Source organism: Diospyros lotus, chromosome 8 (genome assembly GCF_014633365.1).
Source record: "Diospyros lotus cultivar Yz01 chromosome 8, ASM1463336v1, whole genome shotgun sequence".
Lineage (NCBI taxonomy): Eukaryota > Viridiplantae > Streptophyta > Magnoliopsida > Ericales > Ebenaceae > Diospyros > Diospyros lotus.
Window position 1 is genome coordinate 39874253 of NC_068345.1, and position 18799 is coordinate 39893051.

Consider the following 18799-nt stretch of genomic DNA (forward strand, 5'->3'; position numbering starts at 1 on the left):
AATTACAAAGGAGGCGGCAGCAGCAGCAGCAGCAGCACGCACGAATGCTTGCGGATCCATGCAATAATATTAAATCACAAGATGCACCTTTACTTTACCCTTCGCAATGAGGGAGGCAGCTGTCCCCTCATGCAATTAATTAACTCTTCATTTGTGTGGGTATTTACGCAACATAGGGTACGGCTGCAATGCCCATGTCTATATGTCACGTGACAGGAGAGTGATTTACAACAGCTGAAGAAGAAAATTGGGATTGATTGAGAGTGACTCATCTTTAATCAATGTCGACAAATTATATATAATTAATTACTATATAAGAAGGGTGATGATGAATCCATTAATAAAAATTTTAGATTAAAGATCGCAACAAACAAACCAGTTTAGTCTGAACTTATTAAATTTGTATGAATATATAAAATATGTCGTATTTGTAATCATATAAACTATAAAGATAATAATATATGTTTGTTGTATCGTTAAAGAAATAAATAATAATAATAATATATAAATAATAATTTATTCGATCTTTAATTTAAAATTGGGATTAGACCGGACCCAACTTGCTTGAATACTAATTTTTAAATTTTTCACCCTAAAAACTATTTTCAAACTTATTTAATTTTGACCCAAATCCAATTTTTCAATTCAAATGGAAATTTCAACAACTATAATTGCACGGGTCTTGGTCCAACACTAACTAACTAGTTTGAAATCACTCATTTGTGAACCGTATGCATGGAGCTTGAAGAAATAAAAAAATGAACAAATTTATATTTCTATTCGTGTATTTTCATGTTTTTTTTTTGTGTGATTACTTAAATTTTTTATTATTTTATTTTATCTTTATATTTATATTTTTGAGTCAATTAAGACCATTGTAAGATCTAAAGGATCATCACAATAGCTTTTAGGATAAATTAGTGTGAGCGTCCTTATTAAAGGTTAAAAAATTATTATAATTTTTTTGATATTTTAGAAATTTAAGAAAACCCGTGCTAACGTAATAGTAAATTAACCATTTTGTACTCGTTATTTATATCTCTTATTTCTCCTTTCCTTTCTTTTCCGTCACCTCTATTTTTTTTTCTCATTTTTCTGTTGCTATATTTGAAAATCAAACTAATTGCACTTTGAATTTTAGAACGTTCTTTGCGGAGACTATGCAAATGAAATCCCAACTATTTAGGGTAGGCCAAAGACAAAATAGAAAAGAAAAAGATGAGATGGAGGATTAAGGGTGCTTTAGATATTTAAAAAAAAAAATAACATACATCAATTTGCAATAAAAAAAAAAAAGTAATGCATCATCAATAAATAAAATTGTGCTTACACCCTTGACCATTGCATAGCACCATTTCCAAAAAAATAAAAAATAATATATATATATATGTGTGTGTGATTTAAATGAGTTTATTTTTTTGAATATAAAAACACTTAATTGCAAAATTAGAAACCACATCAGGAATCAAATAATCCTTGAGAATTGAATTAGATTATAACTAAAGTAGTTTTTGGGGCGAGTTATCATGTAGGTGTTCTCGAGTTAGTTCATTTAGTGAATTCATTCAATAATGAATATCTACACACTTGCATTAGTGTCACCATATAAGTAGTCAATGAAATTAACTATCCCCTTGCAAGCATGCATAATATGTATCGGTCTTGATGATACTATAAAGACCCCCCTTTATAGTCTTACTATTGTGAAATGTTCTAAAATTTCCTAAGTTTTGAAAAGTCTCCCAATGATTCTATTCTCGAAGAGTCTATAAAACAATAGCCTCTCGGGCCTTTAGAAAGGGTCTCCTAAGAACGATCTAGCCTCGTTCATTTTGTTTAAGTTCGAGGACATATTTTTGGTCTTCCGAACCCAAGCCATCCGATAGCCCCAAAATTTCTTTAGGCCATTTGAAGATAGCCATTAGGGTATTCGCCTTGAAGATGTCTCTAGACCCTCCGACCTCATTTATGCACTCCCCGAAAAGAATCATCCATGGTTCTTACTAAGCTTGCCTATAAATATGTGCCCTTTCAAGGACAAATTGATCTTTTGCCTACTGATTTCTCTCCAGACTTTCTCGAGCCATTTGGCCATCACTCTACATACCCTTCTTTTGGGGACACAAAATATCTACATACCACATATATCTTACCTTGAACATTCATACACATACTTTGGATATTTCTCTCGGACTAGTGTCTGATTTAAGTATCGAAGGGCTCGCATGGAGGACTTTCTCGTGTGTTTTTTTGAGTGCTCCTTTGCTCGCAGGCTAAGTCCAAGCCCTGCTCTCCCGAAGACCAGAAGTCTTGCTCCCTAAAGACCCATTGGCTCCTCAAAAACCTTTTCAAATATCCTATCTCGAGGGCCCCGGAGACCACCCATTCGGCTCTGACTCGATTTAGACTCAATTGACCTCGCCAATAACATTATTATTATTATTATTATTATTATTTAACCATTATTATTAAGACGATAATTAATATTATCAATGTTTATATATTAGTTGCTAATTGTAGTTGTGATGTAATTAGGAAGATTACATGGAACCATAGATAAAGAGTAATGTTAAGACTTATGATTGATGATAGTGTTATTAGTCATGTATCACATTCTCATTAAAAAAGTATTAGATAAAAAAGATAATAACACATAATCTGTTTAGACTCTTTTAAAGAAAAAAACGTCACATAACTAATGATATCGTCATTAGTTCTTACTCTTAATATTATATTCAAAAGTAAAAGGGGGTTATTTGAAATAATGAAAAAATAATTAATTAATAAAAAACAAATCATTAAACAAAACAAACTAAGAAAAGGTAATTTAAACGTGGACAAACCAAGAGATGGCATATTTTTTCCCATCTCTTAAAAACAATTTTCTTTTCTTTTCTTTTGCCTCGTGGGGTTTCAAACGGTGCGTGCTCCCTGGTGTAAAGATGAAGGCAACTCACAATTACATTGCTCAAATATATATATATATATATAATCAGTGCGGATTTAGGGGGGCTGGCACGGGCTTCAGCTCGTGCCAACCCTAGCTAAATAGTAAAAAATATATATAACTTAAATAATAATATATATATAAATGTATAAAAGCTCACGCACAGCCTACCCCCATGTCCTCATCTGCATCCGTCCCTGTATATAATGAATAATTAAATGAATTAAAAAGATGATTGATAGGCTAATTAAACCGCAGTCAAATTAATTATTAGCCGTAGAGGAAAGTGTAAATTAAATAAGAAAGAGAATATCCCAACCAAAACGATATATACCAAATCCAAAAATTTGTGACAAAGGCATATATATAAATGAAGACACATCCATCCACTCCACCCTTTGAAGATTTTTTTTGGCATGATTGATGAGTGGCCCATAAAACCCTAGCTATTATTTTTCTTCTTGAGAAGGAAATGTTCTCGTGTTCAATCTTTTTCAAGGGAAGAAAATGTTCTTGTGTTGAATGTTCTATCTTAACATATGGACAACCTAACCTATATATATATACATCTTAATTTTTTTAATTTAAGTTATGAACAATAACAAATCAAAGAATAACAAACAGTAGTAGGGAGAGACCCAAAATTTCTAAATCTTCAATAATAAATAATTAATTAATGTGAACTGTTAATCTTTGTTTGTTAAAAGGACGTAAAGAAATCAATATGCATATTGAGATACTAAGAAATGAACACCCCAGTCACTAAGAATATATAGTGCTTGAAAACCTAATCTAATCTGAGAATAAATAGCTCAGACCTAACTAATTAAGAAATAATGAATTTTTAATATTATTTATTTATATATACAACAATCCAAACACAACCTAATCCACTTACAAATAAGTGGAGTCCAAACACAACCTAAACCATTTAGACCATTAATAAATAATAATAATAATAATAAAATTAAAAGAAATATAAACCCCTTATTATTAAAAAAAATTGATAAATAAATAAATAAAATAAAATATATTTTTTGAGAGAGAATAATAAATTGAGGAGAAAAGCCCCTAATTTGCTTAAATTTCTGGAGCAGAGAGATTACTATATATATTCCCACGTCCATTTCGTCATAATTGTATACATACAGCAGCGCAGCATGTTCAAATCTAAAGAGGAAACTGAAACGCATGCAAAAGCCCCTCTCTCTTTCTTCTCTCGCTGCTCCCTCTCTCTCTCTCTGTCTCTCCGCAAGACGTGGCGCTTCCGGCACATCTCTGTCTGACTCTTTCTTTCTTCTTTCCTCTTTCTCGCTCTACAAATTTCTCTCTCTTTCTCTCTCCACGGCACCGCCATATTGAACTTAATCTTAGTCGTATCTCAGCAATTTTGCAATATATGAATAGGTATCAATTGTGAGCGGACTGACCGGAGTGCGATTGCGATCGCCGGAGGACGGCTGCAACTGCGATCTCCTGCTGCGGAATCTCAATCGCGGAGGTTTGTGTCTATTTCTTCTCCAAGTCTCTGGCATGCAAAATACGAATCGGTCTTGTAATAACTGTGTTGTAGCTTGAACATGGAATTTCCTGGTGCGCGCGTAGCTGTTTCTCTGCGTCCAAATTGTGTGTTTTAGCCACATCTTATTGTTAGAAGTCGCGTTCGTATTGTGCGTACTTCTGTTTTCTCCTTTTTTCTGTCGTTCGATCCAATGTAAATGTTGAACAATTTTTTTGGGTCATATTCCGGTTGCATTTATTTATTTTCATACCAATTATACATGCAGTCTTTTTCTATAGACGCAAATATTTGATTCGTGTGATCATTGATTTGAGGGGGAAAGCTGCTTACCTGCTTGCTTAATGTTTGTTCTGCGAAATGATATTGGTACTTTTACGGGAAAAAAGTTGTTTGTTGTGTGCTCAGGGACACTCAAAATTTTCAGCTCGAATTGCAGTAATTTTTGTCTGTGATGTGGTATTGTTAGGTCTAAATCTTTTGATGGCAAAACATTTTGTTTATATAGTAGTTCAGATTGTGCCCAGATAATCCTTATAAAATTCATACAGTAAATGACAAACGGCCGGCATGTCAATTTTCAAGTGCTGAATCATCACAAAGCAGATTAAGCATTCAACAGTTATTTTACATTATTTTTTTACTCTTTTTTTTTTTTCCCCCTGAAGTTACTAGTATTTTACAACAAAGAAAAATAAAAGTTATGTTCTGATCTTAGTGTTTGCTTTATATTCTTTGATACGATTTGTGCAGAAGATATATAGGAACTGTAGCTGTCCATGAGGGAATTTAAATCATGGAGATGGTTGGGAAAGAAAAAAAATGTATCATTTGACCAGGTACGTTTTATTTGATAATAGTTGTAGTTTATTTAACTTGGCAAACTAAGTGGATATTTAGGTGATTAATTTGTCTCATATTTGAAACTCTAATCAAATTTTGCTTAACCATTTGATGATCGGAATGCAGGGAATATTCGGAGTCAACATGAAACAATTGCCATTTATGGGATTTGTTTGTACAGTTATGTTGTTCATAGTTTACAGAACCACAAATTATCAGTATCGACAGACAGAGGTATGATGACATTACTCATAAACTGAATATCTTGTTTGGAATTAGTGTAAATATGGACTTGTGGGTTAGACTGCACTCCCTTTTGATATGGCAAGAACTTACTATATTACAGGAAATTACAGATTGAATGACTGATATGGCCTGCTTTAGTTTTCTCTGGAACAAAAGGGAAAAGAAATAAAGCAAAAAAATTAAAGGGTGTTGACAGTTGTCATCACCTTCCAACTTGTTTCTTGAACTATTTTATTGATAATGTAGATGACTAACACCTCATTCTTTCTGCTATGAATATCTTCGAAGCTGGCATTTTATTTATTTCTTCATTCCTCTCTTTCTTTCCCTCCCCCTCTTGCATAAATTTGCGTCAGCTAACTTTTTCTTCTTTTTCACCATCAGATAGATGATAAATTAAACCCCTTCTACACATCAAAGGTGATATTTTCATGCTATTTTCTTATTCATTTAATTTTGTTTTTGTTCTTGCATTTGTCTGCCTCAGATGCACCACTTTACACACTGCTTTGAATTAGGTCTAAACTTAAATTTTGTAATTTTTGGGAATTCTTCAGTTTATTTATTTATGAATCTGCATGTTTTTTGTAGCTCAACTTTGAGGTTCCTTGTATCTGCTATTATTCTGAGTTGTTTGTCAACGCTTTGATGTAGGACGTTGGCATAGCTTCCCATGGTCTGGGAAGTTTACCTCGTGGCATTATTCATGCTAGAACAGATTTGGAGTTAAAACCCCTATGGTCAACTAGTAGTTCAAGGTCAAAGGTTAGGTTCTGTTCTTACTAAACTTTCAATTCTGCAACTTCTTTAAGTCATGAACTTGTTCAGAAGAGGTTTATTTTCAATCGCTGATGATTATTGCTTTATGGTTGTTGCAACATGTTGCTTTTTGTTAAATTTCAGGTTAATGTTTCGAGCTCTCATAACTTACTAGCAATTCCAGCTGGTATTAAGCAAAAGAGTAATGTTGATGCTATTGTCAAAAAGGTGTGACTATCTATAGCCATTAGTATTTAGAAGTTAGAAAAATCTGTAAAACCGGAACTGTTATTGCATGGATTTGCCTAATTTTAGTAACTTCAGTTTCTGTCAGAAAATTTTACCATCATATTATTCCATTATGATGGCAAAGTGGATGGATGGTGGGATCTGGATTGGAGTAAGAAGGCTATACATATAATTGCTCATAACCAGACAAAATGGTGAGTTCATATCTTTCTAATACGGAAATACAGAGTTTCTTCTTTCAAGTATTTGAATGATTTAGTTGAGGTATAGACATATAACTCAGATGGAGCCTTGAAGCTTCATTTAGTTGAACCTTTTGGTCCTCAAATCAAATAGTTTTAATCTATTTCTCTTATCATGAAATTTATGCGGCATGAGTTGTATGTCTAGTTGTCTTTATTTAGAAGCTTTTTCTCTTTCCTCATTCTCAGCTGGAACGTCCTATTGTCCAATGCCAGTTTTACCTTTTTAATTGCAGGTGGTTTGCAAAACGATTTCTTCATCCAGCTGTTGTGTCTATTTATGATTACATTTTTCTTTGGGATGAAGATTTGGGTGTGGAGAATTTTCATCCACAAAGGTATAGATATTGCCTTTTGGTTTCTCCTAGTCTATAATTTTTCTACTTTAAATTGAACCTTTTTATATTCTGTGAATGCACTAGTTTAAATAGTTCTTTGTGAATCCGAACCAGACAGTAAAATTGATGGATGCTGAGTATTCTGCAGAAACTAGAACATACGAGGCAATGTACCATGTTTATACTTCAGTTCCCCTTTTAAAATTTCTGGGAGTTCTCTAGATCTCCTTGCAGCCTTTGCAAACAAAATATCAAGCCTTAATCCCACTAGGTTGGGTCTGCTACATGGATGCTAGCTTGCCAAGCAAATGAATGCATTCTCCTGGTGAAAGTTTCAACCAATTAAGCAGATCATCCAGTTTAATACAAGACACCAAGGAGGAAAATAGATGCCTAAATGTTGTAGTTCGTTTTGTCTAGTTATAGTTGCTGGCAATCACTTATTCACATGGGGGCCTTAATCCTTTGTAGAGCATATTAATGAGGTTATTGTTTGTAAACTCCGGGCCCATAATCTTTTCACAAAGCAAAATGATAAAGTTGTGGTTTTACTTATTCCAGATACTTGAACATTGTGAAATCAGAAGGATTAGAGATATCTCAGCCAGCTTTACACCCAAATTCAACTGAAATACATCATAGAATTACAATACGCTTAAGAACTAACAAGTTTCACAGGTAAGTTGGGTTCCTTTTTCTACTACAAATTTCAATCTGAAATCTTCTGATACTAATACTGGCATATTTACGTTATACAGAAGAGTTTGGGAGGCTAGAGGTAGTACGAAGTGCTCAGAGGACAGCGAGGGGCCACCATGCACAGGGCAAGTTGTCAGAACACTCATATTATGGCCATAATAGTCCATTAGTCATACGTTTTTATATATTCTTTTTGAATGCATTATCTTGGTTAATTATTGTGATAGATCTCCCATTGGGTCCAATCTGTATGGTGTTTATTATAATGCACCAAAGCAGGTTTGTTGTGTAACTCTTGAAGAAATAAATTTCAGTTTCTTCAAGTTCTCCTGTAGGCAACATTTGAACATTTTAAAAAAGTAACATGATTCCCAGATACGAAAAATGGTTTCCAAGTAGACATCATTGGAAGTCCCTTATTTCCTACTGAAGTGAATAAAACACTTCAAACTTGCAGATTTGTGGAAGGTATGGCTCCTGTATTTTCAAGATCTGCTTGGCATTGTGCATGGCATCTTATACAGGTGAATTAAGACTTACAGTTCCTCTTTTAGGTTTTGTGTTACATTGAAATCTTTGAGATATTACTGGAACAAACACTACTATTGTACATAAACATTGGTGGTTAATATTGTTCTAGTTTTTTAGGAGCTTGTTGCTTGAAGTGGAATCATTTCTTAATAATCTGATCTAATTTGAGAAAATTTTAAGATTTATTGTGGGATACAGATGGCTATGAAATATTTCTTTTGGTGGTGACAGTGAACATTATTTGGGCTGGAAGTTGAGCATCTGGGTCTGATTCTTGATGTTTTGGTTCAGATTCTTATCATTGCATTGTGGCAAACTGATTTTTGGCATGTGTTCAACATATTGTTTGTCCTAAAGCTTGATTGGGTAGTCATCTTGAAAGGCGCTTGTAACCCATTGACCTGAATCTATTCTAGTTTAAGCACCCTAAAATTGTCTTGCTGTCTTTGGTCAATATGTGGAAATAATTAGTAGTCCTCATCTCAAAAGAAATTTCAGATTTCCAGTGCACTTTCTTTTATTGTATTGGGTATGTGTGTCACCAGTCTGTCGAATTGAAGCCCTAAATTCACAGAGCTGCTTTTTTCATTTGTCAGAATGATCTTGTTCACGGATGGGGAATGGATATGAAACTTGGTTATTGTGCACAGGTGAGATTAACTTGCTACACCTTTCTATACGTCATTCTAGCATATCTATTGTTCTCTTTGTTTTCTCTTCTACTGTTCCCTTTGTAAGTTGAGGAAACTGAACCCTTGTTATAGACATATCATCTACGTTTCCCATGCATCCTGTGAACAGTTTTTCTCATAATTATTTAAGACGTCTTCATGCATCTTCATTTGTATTCAGTCCAGAGCATCACACCTTTATTTAGTTTTCTGGATATGTTGTTTACATCTTTGTTCTAAGAAGGAAGTAGCACCATAGCTCCTTTTTTCTTTAACTTCGGTTTAGTTTTCTCATCCACTGCTTTTTCAATGAAAGTAAAGTAAAAGTAGAAAAGAGTGTGAGCCTTGGTAGCAATGGTAAAGTTGCTCCTTCGTGGAAGGTCACAGGTTCAAGTTGTGGAAACAGCCTCTTGGCGAAGAGAGGGTAAGCTAAGCTGTGTACAAAGATGACCCTCCTCTAATCCTTGCCAAATGGGGAGCCTCATGCACCGGGGATTCCCATTTAAGTAAAAGTAGAAGAAACACAAGAAAGCAGTTCAATGAAAGAGGCATTTTGGCAATCTTTGGTGATGCATCACATAATTTTTTGACGTTTGTAGGTCTAAATCTCTGCTTAAGAGGCCAATATTATTATAGTTTATCATAAAATTTGGCTTTTACAGGGGGATCGGACAAGAAACGTGGGAATAATTGATAGTGAATATGTTTTTCATCATGGAATACAAACTTTGGGTGGAGCATCTGCAAAAAAGGTCACGAGAAAGGTTATGATATAGTCATAAGCTATTCCTTTTTCTATTTCCTATTCAACTCACATACTTCTTGTGTCTTCTTTACCACTTTGTTTATTTTGATTGGATATTGCATAGTTGCCTGGAATTGTGCTTATTAACTGCTAATGGAGCTTCCTGAGCCTGGTATTGATTGTTGAGGAAAAGTAGACAGTGTCTGATCCAAGGACCTAGAAGCACAATTTCTTTCTTGATATTCTCTCTCTGGGGTTCAAGAAAAGTAATCCTGTTTTGTTTTTGGGCAGAGTATTCTTTTTTGATATTTGTGTCTTATCTTTTGTTACCTTAAAAGTACTTTCGTGTTTCTTGAGATTGCTTTGTATTTCCTTGAATGGTTTCTTTGCTTTAGGGGGAAAATTAGTTCGTAGAAAAGTTTTTGCACACACTCTTTGCGAGTCTGGGTGTATGTCCCAAATGGACCTTTAGTTTTGGGACTGCTGGAAATATGATCTTAACCCTTAATTTGATTTCATGAAATAAGTCTTCCTTTATTCTTGAACAATCCCCTCTCAGTCATGTACACTGTGACAAAGGTCAGACAGGGATGGAGCTTCATAAAATCTGGTTTACAGTGGAGAGCCTTGTGATGACAGCAAACAAGTTACACCCTTATGTACATAATGTCTTAGTATAGAAATGACCGTCTTACTTTAGTTGTTGACTTAAGAAAAATATCTAAGCTTTTGTCCTGAATGTAGTTTTTGAAAATTTTAAAGGATATTATGAGCTGGTTGAAATATTTCATGTATGATAAGAATAGTGGGTCCTTCCTCTACTTTTAAATTGCTTTGTTTCTCCATTTTCCTTAGCTTCTAGAAATTCTATCCAAAGTCACCACAGCACAACTTGAACCCGTTTGGACCTGTCTATGCCAATCCTTCTTCTTTATTAGCCTTCCATGAATCTTGCAAAAGTTTCTTTTGAATTAGGGGCAATATTGTCTTCCAAATGGATCCTGAATCTAAATAGATATAATATCCAATGAGTTTACTTAGCCCATTACTTTCTTATCTGTGTGCCAAAACGTGGCAAGAGTTTCCAATATTCTGACAAAAGAAAATTTGAGTTTTCTTCTTGAGAAAGGGAAAAGAAACTAATGATGAAGAGAGACTGGATTTGGTTCGAAGTCCAATTGTATAGCATATAGTTGTTACTTGGATACATAAGATGAGATGCATTAAACGAATATGCAGTCCTGATATGTTGCCCGACGCTGATGTGGCTTTGCAACATCTGGGCAACATATAATATTCCCCATTCACTTGCCCAGCCCCCTCCCCACAGCCACATGCACCCCACCACCATCACCTGCTCTAAAATTTTCCAATTAAGCCCCCAGAACCGTGAGTAAACCACCCCCCTCCTCCCCCACCCCTGAACCACCCCCAAATTAACCAATATATTATATTTAAATATATTTATAATTATGTCTTATATATTTATAATTATTTTTAATATTATATTTAACCACACATTTATTTTAATAATTTGTCAGCATAATAAAAATAATATAGTAAAATAAATAACTTAAGTATATTATATATATACACAAAAATACTACAACATACAACTTTTTATTTTTATTTTTCTATGAAATAGCTCTAGAGAGACACATAAAATTTATGTGAAAAATGGTCCAAAGGTATTTTGGTGTATATATATATAATATACGTGAGTTATTTATTTTACTATATTATTTTTATTATGCTGACAAATTATTAAAATAAACGTGTGGCTTTGGACCATTTTTTACATAAATTTTATCTCTCTAGAGCTATTTCATAGAAAAATAAAATAAAAAGTAGTATGTTGTAGTATTTTTGTGTATATATATATAATATACTTAAGTTATTTATTTTACTATATTATTTTTTTTATGCTGACAAATTATTAAAATAAATGTGTGGTTAAATATAATATTAAAAATAATTATAAATATAAGACATAATTATAAATATATTTAAATATAATATATTGGTTAATTTGGGGGTGGTTTAGGGGTGGGGGAGAGTGGGGTGGTTAACTCACGGTTCTGGGGGCTTAATTGGAAAATTTTAGAGGGGGTGATGGTGGTGGGGTGCATGTGGGGAGGGGGCTGGGCAAGTGAATGGGGTATATTATATGTTGCCCAGATGTGGCAAAGCCACATCTGCGTCGGGCAACATAATTGTTGCCCGACGCGGGCAACATATCAGGACTGAACGCATATGGCCTTCAGTAAGGCATGTTATAATCAGTGAATTTAGTGGCTGATTAGCGTAATGCTTCTGATGTCAGCTTCCACCAAGTAGCCTAAACTGGGTTTGGTCTTTGGGGTAGTTGGTTTAGAGGATCTTGTGCTTAGTGGTTACAATTATTAAACTAAGTAAACCAAATGCATGTAGAGATATTAAACAGCTGGATTCTGACATAGTTCGTGAACTGAATTGGAATTTAGCTTCTATTTTGCAAGTTTTATCTATATTCATCTTTTACTACTAAGAATTTTGAGAAAACATAAGAGAAATAACAGCAGGATCGGTAATGCTTCTTTGTTGTTCTGTCATAGTATTATTGCCACCTTCCGCTGTTAATACTTTTCTGTATTTTCATGCAGACTTCAATCTCTGAAGAGTCAACTAAGGTGCAAACTACCTTCTAATCCCACATTTCTTTTTTGGTTTCATCTTCATCGTTTCTCGAGCAGTTAGTGACTTTGTCATGTTAACATCTTCAATATTTTCCATTTTCTTACTTAGTTTTTCCATCTTGATTTTCAGAAGCCTGCTGTTGACGTGCGGATCGAGGTAAGCAAATTTTAACTCGGATCTCTCCAGCAACTATAACTGTAAACCATAATAAATGCCACCCTTTTTCTGGAATATGAATAACGGATCTCAAGGGTGGGCGGCAATGCTACTAGTTGATCTACTTTAGTATGATAACTAGCACTAGTGCTGCTATAATTGGTCACTGATCACTTCAAGTTGGTGCTTCTGGTAGACAATACTATACCAATTCCTTCCTAGTTTTTAGATTTCCCAGATGTTTTAGAAAGAAAAAATATAATAGAAGTGTTATTTTCCGACTTCCCTGCATATGGAGCTTCAAATTTCTCCTTGGGGGGACTAATGTCGAAGTCCCGCTGCTATGTCTTAATCAGGACTTACTTTTGGGGTTCTAAAACTCGAAATTGGATTGAACAGATAAGAAGACAATCCACATGGGAGCTTGAAATATTTAAAAAGCGGTGGGAAGAAGCTGTCAAGGAGGACAAGAACTGGGTCGATCCTTTCCCGGGACAGAGGTGGCCCAAAATTGGTCGCAAGGCTCGGAGCCGTAGACTAACCACCTGATGGGTTTCTGTGTCATCAGCTCTCTTTTGTTGGCAATAGTTCTCACACACCCATATTCTGTAATGTAGTCCATAGAAGGCCAGTTGGATCCTCATGATTATTTCATTATCAGAGTAGTCAATCTTTTCCATATACTTGTGACATGTCCCCTAAGTTTTTATTTCTTTCTCTCTTTTTTTTTTTTATCTTTAAAATGGTAAAATTCCAAGAATATAAAAAATTAGATAGGCCTCTCAGTTATTGCTTGAAAAGGTAAATACATGTGCTTGCATATTTTTAGTCTAGGCCGGTCTCCGAGCGAAAAAAGAATTCTCCCAATACCCAACGAGCAAATAGACTTTCAACTTTCAAGCATACCGGAGCAATCGCAACAACCAGAAGAAGAAGAATACACGCGGAACAATTTTATGGATATCATTTTAAATAATAAAATAATTACGTACCTTTTTCTTTTTTGGCTACTTTACTTTGAGAGGACCGACCCATATCGTCGGTTCCGCTCAACTATTGTCATTTGTCAATTAGTCATTCAGTATTCAAATGGGGCTTTGGGTTGGCCCAATGGGGGTGAACTATTTGTAATAGTCTCAGAGATATTGCCATTTCTTTTTTAAAAAACCGGCGCAAAATATATAATAACAATAAAATAAAAGGGTCAGCTAGCTAAAGTTTTGTTTTAACTCTTTAACACTAGACTTTTGAGTTTGGAAATTTATAGAACAGTAATATATATATATAAATTAAAAAAAAAATTCACTATAATCTTATGTATATGATTAAATGCATTTTTACAAACATGTTATGTTATGTAACTTAGATTTTTAAGAATCTAAAATATTAAAAATAAATTATTAAAAAAATAATATATTACATGCGTCGATGTAAATAACATAATAAAATTAACTTATTTAGTTGGCTAGCATAAGAGGTGGATGTGTGAGTCTCATCTCTTGTGGGGGTGGGTGGCTAGCATAAGAGTGAGTCTCATCATCTCTTGTGGGGGTGGGTGGCTAACATAAGAGGTGGATATGTGAGTCTCATCATCTCTTGTGGGGTGGGTGGGTGGCTAGCATAAGAGTGAGTCTCATCATCTCTTGTGGGGGTGGGTGGCTAACATAAGAGGTGGATATGTGAGTCTCATCATCTCTTGTGGGGTGGGTGGGTGGCTAGCATAAGAGTGAGTCTCATCATCTCTTGTGGGGGTGGGTGGCTAACATAAGAGGTGGAGATATGTGAGTCTCATCATCTCTTGTGGGGGTGGGTGGCTAGCATAAGAGGTGGATGTGTGAGGAAATGTTAAATTAAGGTGTCAAAGTCGACTACTAAAAATCTGTACAAATAGTTGCAAGTGGCACGGCATCAGTCTAGTCAAGGGGAAGTCAACGTAAAAGGAAATAGAAATTATTTAATTAATTGTTGTGATTCTTGTCTTTCTTGGCCGTCCGTTAGGCGTTAGATGAGGTGTTGGTTTGGTTTGTGAAATGCAAGCTGCTTGTCTTCTGCTGGTGTTGTGGTTTATCCCCAAAAAAGTTTTTAAGTACACGTCGATTCTTCATTTTCTCAATGTCTACAAGACTCCGTCCCTTTCGTTTGTTCCTCCGAGAAAAGGTCAGTCGACGGTTTCAATTCAATCGACGTTTCCAAGGATGAGCATTTCCTCAACCTCCTCCGCTATATCTTCAGATCCTCGTACAGCCTGCAACCATGAACCTACTCCTCTACAATCACCGCTCCCATGGCCTCCCCATTCGATCGTAACACCTTCCACGAAGATCAAATCAATCCCTTCTCCGTACTACTCTCTCTCTCTCTCTCTCTCTCTCTCTCTCCCAACTTGTTTAGTTGTATGAATTTGATGGAATTCTTGAATTTCGATGGCTCATTTGGTTACAGTTTTGAAGCCAACGACTCCACATTTGTGATCATTTTTTTCTTGGATTCTTACTTAAAACAGTGTTTTGGCATGAAAGCATTGTGCAAAATTCTCGCTTATCCTTGCGTTGTATATAATTTGTATACTTACTGGCTGGCACTTTCCAGAACTCAAATTCCAGGCTTTCTCCTCTTCCTCTTGAGCCAGTGGATTTCAACCATGGCCATGCTGTCCCAATCGACATTCCTCTTAATACATCTGCGGTAAGTGCATTTCTAAAACCAGTGAAGACGCAGTTACTAAGATTTTTGCTTCTTTAAGTTCATCTTCCAAATGTTTGATATTTTCTTGAGTCTCAGGATTCAAGAAAGAGAGAGAAACTGAGAGAGAAAGAGAAGGAGCTGCATGCTAAGGAGGCTGAATTGAGAAAGAGGGAAGAGGTATTCGGTGATGGAAATATTAACCTCTCAACTTTCGTTGCTTATTTGATAAATGGCGTCCTTAATTATGATCATTGTTTTGTTGAGATACGCAGCACGTCAAAAGGCTGGAAGAGGCGGCAGCTCGAGGTGCTTTCCATTTCTCTCCTGTTTTCTCTCCTTTTTATCTAATTTTTATGTGCTATATCTTAAGCAATCACTTGCTGCATTGACAACTGTAGACTTCCAGTTTGTTTTACATTAACTTTGAAGAGTCCATTATTTTTCTGATAGTTTTTATTCAAGTTGTATAGGCATTTCAGTTTGTTTTATGTTCTCGTTCTTGTATGCGCGCGCGCGCGCGCGCGTGCATATATATATATATATATATTATTCAAGTTGGGCAGGAATTTCAGTTTGCTTTATGTTCTTGTTCTTGTATGTGTGTGTGTGTGAATATATATGAACACTCCTTTTTCCCTCTTTTGTTTATTCTTTTGGTTTATATTCCTTTGCTTTCCTTTTTCCAAGAACAAATATACTCAATTTCCATGGAATTTGATCATTGTGCAGTTCAACACTGTTTAACTTAGGTTCTTCCTTTGGCTTTGCAGCTGGCATAGTTCTTGAGGTGGCAAATTGGCCTCCATTTCTCCCACTCGTCCATCATGACATCACAAATGAAGTACCAATTCATCTTCAGAAATTGTTGTATATTGGCTTTGCAACATTTTTGGGTACGTCAAACTCAAATGTGTTCTTCTGGGAGTTTATCATACATTATAATGATTCTATTGCTCTTTGTATCTGAAATGTATTGAATATGTGCCACTGAAGATTGGCTTAAGGTCCATAATTGTAAACGCTCATGGATTCAGGGGTGGTGGGGTGTCTGCTATGGAACATTTTGGCTGTTGCTGCAGCTGGGATTACATTGGGAGGTTAATATATATAGAATTCTGCTATGTTTTGTGCCCTTGTTTTTTTATGTTAATAATTTGCCATAACTCATCAGATATTACCCTTAACAGATCCTAACGTATCTTGATGCAGATGTGAAAATCTGGTTCCTTTCTGTTATATACTTCGTCTTAGGGGTTCCACTAGCATATCTGCTATGGTATCGTCCCCTTTATCGTACTTTTAGGTAAGGATATTTGTTTTCTCCATGCCATTAACTTGCAGGTCAATTGCAAGCCTATTTATCTTCATATAAATCTGTTGAACATTTGGTTCTCTGTTTGGATGGCTGGCTTTAGTTAACATCAGAGGCCTCGTTGCAGGAAGGATAGTGCTGTGAATTTTGGCTGGTTTTTCCTTTTCTATTTGGTGAGTTTTCTTGTCTTTTACTATATATCTGCTATATCTACATTGAGTTGACCCAAAATTGTCTCATTTTTTTGCCACTGCTTGCAGCTTCACATTGGCTTCTGCATCTTTGCTGCGGTTGCTCCACCAATAGTTTTCAAAGGAAGATCTTTCACGTATGTTCCCTCTTAACTATTGAAACAACATTCGACAACATACCAAGCCTTTATCCCACTATTTGGGATCAGTTGCATAAATTTTAGCTTATCATTTACTTTATTCATGAACTTATCTTCTAGCAGGCTCTTATAACGAATATCTTCCAAAGTATCTTTTACCCAAAATTTTCATCATCTTTGAAACAGGGGTTTCCTGTCCGCCGTAGATATCATAAGCAAACATCCTTTTCTGGGGGTAAGCCAATTCCCAAACTAGCATTCATATTTTGCTACTTTTTATTCTTGCTGTTTCCTTCTATTGTTTAAGTTGATTTCATTTCATTCTGCTCAGATATTGTACTTCATTGGGTTTGGATTGTTCTGCCTCGAATCGATTCTCAGCATCTGGGTTATCCAGGTCTGGTTCTTTGTTTCTTCAAACATCTTCATTTCATCAAGTCACCAAAGAACAAGGACAATTGCTGCGTACATGCCTACATGCTGACTAATTAATTAAGCATTTTGCTAATTTCCTTCGCTTTATTTACTTTTTGTTTGTTAATATATTCAAATACGACCTCACAAAGCGTGGAACCGTGCACTAAAACACCTTCTCCCTTTTGTTATTTTTACTATTAGATTTACTTCTTGTTTCATACCTCCATCTTGCAGCAAGTATACATGTACTTCCGGGGCATGGGCAAAGCTGCAGAGATGCGCGAGGCTGCCAGAAGAACATGAGAACAGTGATTCAATGCCCTCCGTTCAAGAGAAAAGAGAGAAATTAAATACCATACTAAGAAGGGTTTGTTTTAAGTGCTTCTTTTTCTTGTTCAGAATGCTTTTACTAGGTTTTTAAGAGAAATAGCTGTTATTGACATAGAAAAGTAGTTGGGGCATACAAGGTGTACCTCTGGAATACTTGCATTTTGGTGTGTTTGGAGTTTGTTTGGCTTCAGAGAAAGTATTTTGGTAAACACTTCCTGAGAAAAGGGCTTGACAACAACATCATTATCCGTTTAAGTGAAAGTTTTGCCAGCCAAATGAACTGTGCAAGGGGGACCCCCTGCCCTGGCCATATTGCTTAAAATGAATGCTTTTATATTGCCCTTTGCATTTCATATGATCGAAGGTCGACTATAGCAATGAATGGAATGGGATGAATTGACATAACGAGAAGTACTTTTTCCTGCATGGGAGAGCAAGGGAAATGGATAAAATAGAATAATATTAACGTAATTAATTCTCTTTTAATGTATAGTTTACTATTACATATATATACCTCTCTAATGTACATCTTTAAAATATTATTAAGATTAATATTATTGTTATATCCGTTTTGACTGCATTCTCCTCTATGGTTCAAAGTCAAACTCAGTAATAGGACACTGATTAGTGGTTCCATTGGTTGAGTGCGATTTTGTTGAACATCACCCCCACAATTTTTGTGAGGGTGAAAAAGCAACAGAACGGCATGAAAATATTAATTGCCGTTCCGTTACTTTTTCACCCTCACAAAAATTGTGAGGGTGATGTGGGTGATGTTCACCCCGTTAAAGGGTGGAACAAAATTACACTCTCATTGGGTTACAAAACCAAAGACGTGGCCATTATGTGTCATTTTTTAATTAATTTAATAAATATTAAAATTTAATTAAGATTTAACTAAACCCTAACTACAGCTATTTTTCCCTCAATAATAACCCCTTTGCATGGTGAATCTTTGTAGCCACAATCAAGGGAGAAACCAGCTTCAAACCCTCTGAATGAAATGAGTGAAATTAAGTTCTCCTCGCAAGAGAATACATTGCTTAAACCTTTCTCTAAGATCTGCCTTCTACCTTAACAAAACCAAAAGATTTAACATATAT

The 18799-nt window shown here is 35.2% G+C and overlaps 2 protein-coding genes across 5 annotated transcripts; both read left to right on the forward strand.

The window, feature by feature from the left end:
- The first annotated feature begins 4072 nt into the window (after positions 1 to 4072).
- LOC127808144 (uncharacterized) lies at positions 4073 to 13304 on the forward strand. Of its 3 annotated transcripts, XM_052346545.1 has the most exons (17): positions 4073 to 4227; positions 4355 to 4448; positions 5220 to 5305; positions 5436 to 5543; positions 5940 to 5975; positions 6210 to 6320; positions 6459 to 6542; positions 6639 to 6757; positions 7042 to 7143; positions 7705 to 7821; positions 7902 to 7967; positions 8300 to 8366; positions 8970 to 9023; positions 9707 to 9808; positions 12432 to 12458; positions 12595 to 12621; positions 13021 to 13304. In XM_052346545.1, the coding sequence occupies exons 3-17, from the start codon at positions 5246 to 5248 to the stop codon at positions 13168 to 13170; spliced, it is 1230 nt and encodes a 409-aa protein (XP_052202505.1). In that variant the 5' UTR covers positions 4073 to 4227; positions 4355 to 4448; positions 5220 to 5245; the 3' UTR covers positions 13171 to 13304. The 3 variants fall into 3 exon arrangements, with proteins under 3 accessions (XP_052202505.1, XP_052202506.1, XP_052202504.1); XM_052346546.1 differs by having other exon boundaries at positions 4101 to 4448; positions 9707 to 9796; XM_052346544.1 differs by having other exon boundaries at positions 4104 to 4448.
- A 1187-nt stretch (positions 13305 to 14491) lies between these two features.
- On the forward strand, positions 14492 to 18196 carry LOC127808145 (secretory carrier-associated membrane protein-like). 2 transcript variants are annotated; one of them, XM_052346548.1, is made up of 12 exons: positions 14492 to 14778; positions 15211 to 15306; positions 15403 to 15483; positions 15579 to 15612; positions 16077 to 16199; positions 16341 to 16403; positions 16516 to 16609; positions 16746 to 16791; positions 16879 to 16946; positions 17136 to 17184; positions 17281 to 17346; positions 17601 to 18196. In XM_052346548.1, exons 1-12 carry the CDS (start codon positions 14734 to 14736, stop codon positions 17667 to 17669), a joined length of 834 nt encoding a protein of 277 aa, XP_052202508.1. In that variant the 5' UTR covers positions 14492 to 14733; the 3' UTR covers positions 17670 to 18196. The 2 variants fall into 2 exon arrangements, with proteins under 2 accessions (XP_052202508.1, XP_052202507.1); XM_052346547.1 differs by having other exon boundaries at positions 14497 to 14962; positions 17601 to 18191.
- Positions 18197 to 18799: the final 603 nt, after the last annotated feature.